Source organism: Tinamus guttatus, unplaced genomic scaffold, assembly GCF_059628265.1.
Source record: "Tinamus guttatus ecotype Peru unplaced genomic scaffold, ASM5962826v1 Tinamus_guttatus_pri_ptg000522l, whole genome shotgun sequence".
NCBI lineage: Eukaryota > Metazoa > Chordata > Aves > Tinamiformes > Tinamidae > Tinamus > Tinamus guttatus.
In genome coordinates this window covers 53,563-62,417 of record NW_028289056.1, presented here as the reverse complement: position 1 = coordinate 62,417, position 8,855 = coordinate 53,563, and the positions used below count along the sequence as shown (strand labels likewise).

The window sequence follows — 8,855 nt, the reverse complement described above, 5'->3', positions numbered from 1 at the left end:
TTTAATTACGGGGCGACCGCAAGCATGAGCTAATGGGGCTGCGGGGCGGCCGCCCGGCTCGTAATGACAGCCCGCGCGTACCTGCGCGCTCTGATGTGGCCTGGGAGCCACTCGGAGCGGCTGCAAACGAGAAATTCCTGCCCCGGGAAGCCGCGTCCCGGCTGGCGCCGCGCGTTGCGCTGCCGAACAACCCCCCAGTGTTACAGGCCCCCGTGGGCAGCCGGAGGGCTGCTGGATTTCTCCGCGCGCTGCCCTACAACTCGCTCCATCCCGCCGGGAAGCGGCCGCTGGGGCCTGCGGTGCCGCTCACGCTCGGAGCAAGCGCCTTTCCCGAAGGAAACCCGTCGCGCCGTGCACGGGGTGGAGTTTCCCGTTTGGGATCAGCCGGCATCCGAGCGGCTCCTTCCCCGCCACCGCTTCCAGCTCGTGCCGAGCGGCATTCCCACTCCGGAAAGGGCCCATCGCAGCTGCGAGGGCTGCCGAGGCCCCTTTCCTTAACCCTTTCCTGGCATTGCAAAGGCTTGGCAAGCGGGAGCCTTCGTCCCGCGGGTGACGCAGTGAGCATGTGCCCGGATAAGGGGAGCCGGGAGCGGCAGCTTTCCCGGGAGCTTTTCCTGGATAGCCTGGCTCTTGGATGGGCCGGTGACATGGAGCAGGAGCAACGGCAGCGGTTCAGCGTGGCAATGCCATTAGATATAGAAATGCATGGTTTGATTCCTCCCAACGCCTGATTTTCCCGATGGAATCAGGGCAGGTTTGGGCTGTGGTGGCAGCCGAGGAGCTGGGGCTGCCGTCCGGCCGGGATTTCCCCGGCAAGGCCGGAGCTGCCGGCCCACAGGGGCCTCCTTGCAGCGGGAAAAGGGTTTTGGGATCTGCGTGCAGCAGGGTCGGGCTGCCGCGCCGGCCCCGTCCTGCCCTGCGGAGCACGAAGGGAAAATGCAACCAAGGGAAAACGCAACCAAGGGAAAATGCAACCATGGGAAAACGCAACCATGGGAAAATGCAACCAAGGGAAAATGCAACCATGGGAAAACGCAACCATGGGAAAACGCAACCAAGGGAAAATGCAACCAAGGGAAAACGCAACCATGGGAAAATGCAACCAAGGGAAAATGCAACCAAGGGAAAATGCAACCATGGGAAAACGCAACCAAGGGAAAATGCAACCAAGGGAAAACGCAACCATGGGAAAATGCAACCAAGGGAAAATGCAGTGGGGTAATGCAGCTGGGGTAACACAGCCTGGGGTGATGTGGCCTGGGGTAAATGCAACTTGGGATAAAAGCAACCTCGGGTGCATTTACCTGGGCTAGATGAACCTGCGGTGAATATGACCAAGGGTAAAGGCAAGCAGGGAACGCTACCCGGTAAAAGCGACCTGGTTAAGGCAGGTTAGGGTAAATCCTCCTGGTAAACACAACCCAGGCTAAAGGCACACGGGTAATGCAACCCAGGGTAAATGCTCCTGGGTAATGCAACCTGGTAAATGCAGCTTGGAGTACATGCCCACAATTAATACAGCTCAGGGTAATTGCACCCAGGTAGTGCAACCTGGTAAACAGAGCCCAGGATAAATGCACCCAAATAATTCAACCCAGGGTCAGCGCACCCTGGTACTTCAACCCAGGTAAATGCACTCGGATAATGCACCCAGTGTCAATGCACCTGGATAATGCAACCCAGGGTAAATGCATCTGGATACTGCAGCCCAGGGTAAATGCACTGGGTAATGCAGCCTGGTAAATGCACCCCAGGGAAAATGCCCACAGATCATAGAATCATAGAATGCTCAAGGTTGGAAGGGACCTCTCGAGCTCACCTAGTCCAACCCCCTGCACACGCAGGGTCACCTAGAGCACGTGGCACAGGACTGCGTCCAAGCGGGTTTGAAGATCTCCAGAGAAGGAGACTCCACAACCTCTCTGGGCAGCCTGTTCCAGGGCTCAGGCACCCTCACTGGGAAGAAATTTTTCCTTAAGTTCCTGTGGAACTTTTGGTGTTTCAGTTTCCGGCCGTTTCCTCTAGTTCTGTCAGTGGCCACCAGTGAAAAGAGGCCGGCCCCATCCTCCTCACTGCCTCCCTTGAGGTACTTCTAGACACTGCTCAGGTCCCCTCTCAGCCTTCTCTTCTCCAGCTGAACAGGCCCAGCTCCCTCAGCCTCTCCTCACAGGGCAGATGTTCCAGGCCCCTGATCATCCTCATAGCCCATAGCCCACAGATAACTCAGCGCAGGGTGACTGCGAGCGGGGAATGTAGCCAGGTCAAGGCAGCCCGGGGTGCACAGAGCGGCGGGCGCTGCCGGGCCGTGCCGTGCCGCGCTGACGCCGCTGTCCCGCAGGAATGGCCCCCGCGGAGCCCGCGGCCGCCGCGGCCCGGCTGTGAGGCGCCCGCACCGGCGCGTCCCCCGCCGCGGCAGAGCGCGGCCCACCATGAACAAACTGCCCTTCCATAACAACAGAGTCATGCAGGACCGCCGCAGCGTGTGCATCTTCCTCCCCAACGACGACTCCCTCAGCATCATCATCAACGTGAGTGGGGCCGCCGGGGCGGGCGCCGGGGAGCCTTGCGCGCGCGCCCGCGTGCCCAGCTGCCCCGTGCTCTCGGCAGGTGAAGATCCTGTGCCACGAGCTCCTCGTGCAGGTGTGCGACCTGCTCAGGCTGAGGGACTGCCACCTCTTCGGCCTCAGCGTCATCCAGAGTAAGTGGCTTCCCGCCCCGCTGCTCTCAGAGCAGGAATCTTGGCCTCGGTGGTGGCTTCCAGCCAGGTCACCTCTACCTTTGCCCCTTGAGCCGGTCCCGTCTCCCGTGGGTGCAGGAGGGTTTTCCCGGGGGAAGCGGCCCTTGGCCCTGCCAAATCCCGATTCCAGAGCAGAGGAGCTCGCGCTGCCTCCCTTCGGTGGCTTCTCTGAGTCCAAACGTGGATGGAGGAGCCCCAAGCAGCCTTTGGTGCATCAGCATCAGCAGGTGCTGACCAGGAGGCTTTGGAGACGCTCTGTTAAAGCTGGGTCCTCCTGCCTGGCTTGCAAATCCTGTGGTGGGATGAGACCTGGTCCCACTTCTGCGTGTGGTGCTGGGACTAGTCGAGGTGCCCGGGAGGGTGTCCCCCGGGGTCACCACCACGTTGCATTGGAGCTCGCCGTGCTCCGTGGCGAAGCCGCCTGCGTGCCCGTGGCCCTGGACGTGGCGGCGTGTTCGCGAACACGACGCGCTCGGTGACACGGTCTCTGTGGCGCAGACAATGAGCACGTGTACATGGACCTGTCCCAGAAGCTCTACAAGTACTGCCCCAAGGAGTGGAAGAAGGAGGCCAGCAAGGTGAGCGCTGCCCGGTGACACCCCCAAGGCCGGTGCTGTCCCGGCCACAGGTCACTTCCCAGATGGGAAGTGATCCCAGGGGGCAGCGGCTCTTGGCTTTGGGCCCCACGGAGCAGGCGCCGGGGTGGGAGACATCAGCGCGTGCAAAGGCCACGTGAGCGAACGCTGCGTGACAGCGAGGTGGCACGGAGGGCTTGCTGGCATTTTCTCTGCATCCATTCCATCTATTATCCACTTTATTCCACATATGATAGTGCAATTTCTTAATGTGCCCCTTCCGCTTCCCAAACTCGTAAAGAGAAAGAGGAAAATCGCTCAAAATTGGTGATCGGGATCGGTGTTCGCATACGAGCTCCGTTTCCCGCGGCTTCACCACCTGGGCGCTGGGACGGGGTTTGCGGAGGGGCCGCGCGGGAGCCCTGACCCTGTCGCTGCTTCCAGGGCATCGACCAGTTCGGGCCGCCGATGATCATCCACTTCCGCGTGCAGTACTACGTAGAGAACGGCCGGCTCATCAGGTGGGGAGCAGCGCCCGGTGCCAACGCGGCCGTCCCCGCGATGCCGCCCAGGGCTGCTCCCAGCCTCTCCCGGGGCTGCATTTTTCGCACCGAGGAGCGGGCCGGGCCGCTGCAGCGGCCGCGCGGGCGCTGACGGCTCCGTCTCTCTTGCAGCGACCGCACGGCGCGCTACTACTACTACTGGCACCTGCGCAAGCAGGTGCTGCACTCGCAGTGCGTGCTGCGCGAGGAGGCTTACTTCCTCCTCACCGCCTTCGCCCTGCAAGCCGACCTGGGCGACTTCAAGCGCAGCAAGCACTACGGCAAGTACTTCGAGCCCGAAGCCTACTTCCCGGCCTGGGTAAGCGCGCCGGCGGCGCCGCGTGCTCGCTCGGGAGGGATGGCGTCTCCAGCCCCTCTGTGGGACCGTGGCCCCGTTGATGGGAGCGTGGATGGGGGGCACCGCTCGCTGCAGCCGGGATATCGCCCCAACGGCAACATGAAGCGCTGGGGTTGTTGGCGGGCGAATGAAGCTCGAGTAAATATTAGTGTTAAAGCGGGGCCGCGCGGCAGCGCGCAGCGCAGCTGGACACCCCGCGGCATTCCTGCGATTCCTCCGCGATGCTGCCCGACGCAGAGGGGTGAATAAGGATGGGGGCTTTGCCGCCTGCTCTATGGGCTGTCCCGCTTCTTCCAGGAGACCCCCAAATCCGCTGCCCCGCGTGGAAAAAACCCCGTGGGTGGAAAAACCCCATAGGGAAGCGGCGTCCGGGCGCGGGAGCTGCCGGGGCGATGCCGTCGGGAGGTCGGGGCTCCTGCAGGCGCGCGGGGCCGCGGGGAGCTCGCAGGTGCCGCAAGGCCGCGGCGCGTCGCTCTTCTCCTCCCTTCGCTCCCCGCGCAGGTGGTGGCCAAGCGGGGCAGGGAGTACATCCTGAAGCACGTGCCCAACATGCACAAGGACCAGTTTGCGCTGACGGCCTCCGAGGCGCACCTCAAGTACATCAAGGAGGCCGTGCGGCTGGACGACGTCGCCGTGCACTACTACCGGCTCTACAAGGCGAGGGGGTTGGCTGGGAGGCTTCGGGGCTTTTTGATTTCATTTACTTGGTTTCTGTTTCTGTTTTTTGTTTGTTTGTTTTGGGAGTTTTCTTCCTGACAAGTGTGTTCTGGGAGGGAAGAGAGAAGTATTAAGAGAGAAGAGTTTACAAGGATGATCAGGGGCCTGGAACATCTGCCCTATGAGGAGAGGCTGAGGGAGCTGGGCCTGTTCAGCCTGGAGAAGAGAAGGCTGAGAGGGGACCTGAGCAGTGTCTAGAAGTACCTCAAGGGAGGGAGTGCAGAGGACGGGGATGGTCTCTTTTCAGTGGTGGCCACTGATAGGACTAGAGGAAATGGCCGGAAACTGAAACATCAAAAATTCCATAGGAACTTAAGGAAAAATTTCTTAACAGTGAGGGTGACAGAGCACTGGAACAGGCTGCCCAGAGAGGTTGTGGAGTCTCCTTCTCTGGAGATCTTCCAAACCCGCTTGGACGCAGTCCTGTGCCACGTGCTCTAGGTGACCCTGTGTGTGCAGGGGGTTGGACTAGATGATCTCTAGAGGTCCCTTCCAACCCTAAGCATTCTATGATTCTATGATTAAAGTGCAGGGTTTAGCTCCACATTTGGTGGCATCCTCCATGCTCTCCACCTTGGAATCGCACATGCAAGGCTGCACCGTGTGGGAGAATCCTGTGATCCTGGGGCTGGGGGAGCAGATTGATCCAGTTTATGGATCCAATTGTGCCTCGAAAGTGTTGGCTTTTGTTGTATTTATTTATTTTTCTTCCCTCCCTTAGGACAAAAGGGAAGTGGAAGCCTCCTTGACGCTGGGGCTCACGACGCGGGGCATACAGATCTTCCAGGTTGGGCTCCAGGCGGTGGCGGTGGTGCCACCGGGAGCGCGTGTCGGGCCTCCAAAGCGGCCGGGCCTCCGGAGCATCCGGGCCTCCTGAGCGTGGGCGCTTTCCCTCTCCCACAGAACCTGGACGAGGAGAAGCAGCTGCTCTACGACTTCCCCTGGACCAACGTGGGCAAGCTGGTGTTCGTGGTGAGTAGTGCGGGGCACTACGGGGCTGCTGCGCATCCCGAGCGGGCTCCTCATCCCCACGGCCTCTCCGACGCCTCCGGCGCCGTCTCCTCGGCAGGGCAAGAAGTTCGAGATCCTGCCCGACGGGCTGCCCTCGGCCCGCAAGCTCATCTACTACACGGGCTCCCCGCTGCGCTCCCGCCACCTCCTGCAGCTGCTCAGCAGCAGCCACCGGCTCTACATGAACCTGCAGCCCGTCCTGCGCCAGGTCCGGCGGCTCGAGGAGAACGAGGGTAGGTGGCCGCCGCGTCGCCGGGCCGCGCCGGGCCGCGCCGCGGGGCTGACGGCGCGCTGTGCCCGCAGAGAAGAAGCAGTACCGCGAGTCGTACATCAGCGACACGCTCGACCTGGACATGGAGCAGCTGGAGAAGCGCTCGCGGGCCAGCGGCAGCAGCGCGGGCAGCGCGCGCCACAAGCGCCTCTCGCGCCACTCCAGCGCCAGCCGCGGCAGCTCGCGCACGTCCGGCGTGGACACGGAGCCCCGCGCGCGCGACGCGGCGCCCGACGACGCGCTCGCCGGCCCCGGCGCGCACAGGAAGCTCCAGACGTGCAGCTCCATGACGAGCCACGGCAGCTCGCACACGTCCGGCGTGGAGAGCGGCGGCAAGGACCGCCTGGACGAGGACTCGCAGGACGACGGTAAGGCCGGCGAAGCACCTCCTCTCCCACGCGCCTCTATTCTGCAGCCATGCGCTTCCATGCTCGCAATTCATGGGGGAATCCGGGTTGGGAGCAACTTCGGAGGGGTCTGTGCTACCCCTTGGCTCCAATCCGTATCCCCACGTGTTTTTCTCCTTCTCTCCTCGGCGTGTGGGTAACTCGTCCCGTCTGCCGCGCGGCTCCAGAAATTGAGATGCTGGTGGACGACCCACGCGAGCTGGAGCAGGCGGGCGAGCTGGCGCTGGAGGTCAGCCCCGACATGTGTGTGTACATCACCGAGGACATGCTGCTGTCGCGGCAGCTCAACGGGCACGCAGGTGAGGTGCCCGCGGCGCCCGCTCCCGCGCTCGGCTTCCCCGTGCTGCTCCCAGCCCTGCAAAAGTTCCCTAAGGCCTCGATTTGGGACACTGGGAAAAGCAGTTTGCCTGAAGGAAAGATGGGGTAAAGCTGGCTGGTGGAAGCATAGGAATGAGATTTTCCTGGGGAAAGTGGCACGTCTGGGGCACGATGAGCCCATGCAGGCACCTGCATGTGGGTGACCAAGTGCCAGCATCCTGGGGCACTTTGCAATCTCGCGTGGGCATCTGTGGGGCACTGCGATCAACGCTCTGAGAAAGAAGCCTCGTGAGGCACGGGATGGGTGCTCTGTGACAGCCTTCGCGACATCCTCTTCCTCTCCACCGCGCCTAGGGCTCATCGTCAAGGAGATCAGCTCCTCCACCTCCAGCTCCTCCGAGACGGTGGTGAAGCTGCGCGGGCAGAGCACGGACTCGCTGCCGCAGGTGGGTCCCACATGCCTGTGCCTAGCACGGGTCCCTGGGCAGTTCGGGAGGGGATATTCCAAGATTTTCCCATGCAGGAGACCATCCTGCCCCCCAGCCCGTTGCGTTTCACCCCAAGCTCTGCTGGAGCGCTTGGTGGACCTCCATCCTTGGTGGCCACCAGGTGGGCATTGGGTTTCTGCTGCTGGAGCTCCCCCAAGCTTCAACCCGCCCCATAACCTTGCACTTTGCCCAGACCGGCTGCCGAAAGCCCAAGACGTCCACGGACCGGCACAGCCTGAGCCTGGACGACATCCGGCTCTACCAGAAGGACTTCTTGCAGCTCGCCGACCTGTGCCAGGACACGGCGCAGAGCTACACGTTCGGCTGCGGCCACGGGCTGCCCGAGGAGACCCTCTACTGCCACGGCTGCCTGGCCCGCCAGTGCATCAACATCCAGGAGGGCTTCCCCGCCAAGCGCGCCAGCAAGTACTTCTCGCTGGATCTCGCCCACGACGAGGTCCCCGAGTTCGTGGTGTGAGCCGGGCCGGGCCGCCAGCCTTGGGAGAGCGCCCAGGGCTCCGAGGATGGTTTTGGGGCGGCACCGCGGCGTTTTCCCCCGGGTTTTCCCCGCTCCGGTGCGCGGAGAGCCACGGGGAGGGTGCCCGGCTCGCCGCATCCGCGCGCTTGGTGCCAAATGCTCCTGTTTCCACCCGGAGAAGCGCAGCGTCTTCAGGCTCGTGGAGGACAACCCGAATCTCCTGCTTCCTGCCTCGAGAAGGTTTTTTTTTGACGTTTTTCCCCCTTTTTTTCCCCATGATCCTGCCATGGCTCCCGCTGGCTCTGGTGCTGCCGCAGCTTCAGCGGAGCCGCCGGGAAGGAGCCGCCGGCAGCCAAGCCAAAGAGCCCCAACGTCCCCGTCAAGGCCAGTATGGGAAGGGAGAATTTAGCAATAACCAGGCTGGGAAGCGCCTGGGACAGTGGGCAGGGGGGAGGACGTCACATAGAGGCTGCAGGGACAGGGCAAAACCTCCCCAAAAACCCTCACCCAAGCAAACCAAAGGAAAATGGGAAAGAACGGGTCAGCTGTAACGCAACCGCACCAACATCTGCCGAACCCAGTCTTTAAATAGGTGGAGAACGCATAGACGAGTGCATAGGGGTAGGTATGTCTAGATACGCCTGGATCTTATAGACCCACGTGCATTTTCCTTGCGTCCCAATCCCGTTCCTGCTCCCGGACACAGGAGCCCCATGTTTTGCCAGGCAATATTTTTACGCGGTGTTCAGCAAACCGACAGCCAAAGTTTTGCCATATTTTGATACACCATCCTTTTTTTTTTTTTTAAACTGGAAACTTTTTCTTAAAAAAAAAAGAAAAAATATTTTATAAATAAGCACAATCTTATTTTTATAGGAAACAGTGGGAGAGGGAGGGGAGAGCGGGAGGAGGGGGGATTCAGTGCCAAAATGGAGCTCTTGGGGTAGTGCTCG

The 8,855-nt window shown here is 61.6% G+C and overlaps 1 protein-coding gene across 2 annotated transcripts; it reads left to right on the top strand.

Moving 5' to 3' along the window:
- The first annotated feature begins 2,338 nt into the window (after positions 1 to 2,338).
- Positions 2,339 to 7,921, top strand: FRMD6 (FERM domain containing 6). Of its 2 annotated transcripts, none has more exons than XM_088533797.1 (13): positions 2,339 to 2,528; positions 2,608 to 2,698; positions 3,236 to 3,315; positions 3,757 to 3,833; positions 3,987 to 4,173; positions 4,714 to 4,869; positions 5,651 to 5,716; positions 5,833 to 5,901; positions 5,999 to 6,173; positions 6,244 to 6,579; positions 6,786 to 6,917; positions 7,291 to 7,382; positions 7,618 to 7,921. In XM_088533797.1, the coding sequence occupies exons 1-13, from the start codon at positions 2,430 to 2,432 to the stop codon at positions 7,900 to 7,902; spliced, it is 1,845 nt and encodes a 614-aa protein (XP_088389923.1). In that variant the 5' UTR covers positions 2,339 to 2,429; the 3' UTR covers positions 7,903 to 7,921. The 2 variants fall into 2 exon arrangements, with proteins under 2 accessions (XP_088389923.1, XP_088389922.1); XM_088533796.1 differs by having other exon boundaries at positions 4,714 to 4,877; positions 5,659 to 5,716.
- The last annotated feature ends 934 nt before the right edge of the window (positions 7,922 to 8,855 follow it).

What these genes read in the sequence shown, in the direction of transcription:
- FRMD6 (XM_088533797.1), top strand. Translation starts at nt 2,430, where the DNA reads ATGAACAAACTGCCCTTCCATAACAACAGAGTCATGCAGGACCGCCGC. An exon ending in TGGGCAAGCTGGTGTTCGTG is followed by an intron (nt 5,902 to 5,998) that starts GTGAGTAGTGCG and finishes TCTCCTCGGCAG; the next exon opens with GGCAAGAAGTTCGAGATCCT. An exon ending in GCAGCTCAACGGGCACGCAG is followed by an intron (nt 6,918 to 7,290) that starts GTGAGGTGCCCG and finishes CACCGCGCCTAG; the next exon opens with GGCTCATCGTCAAGGAGATC.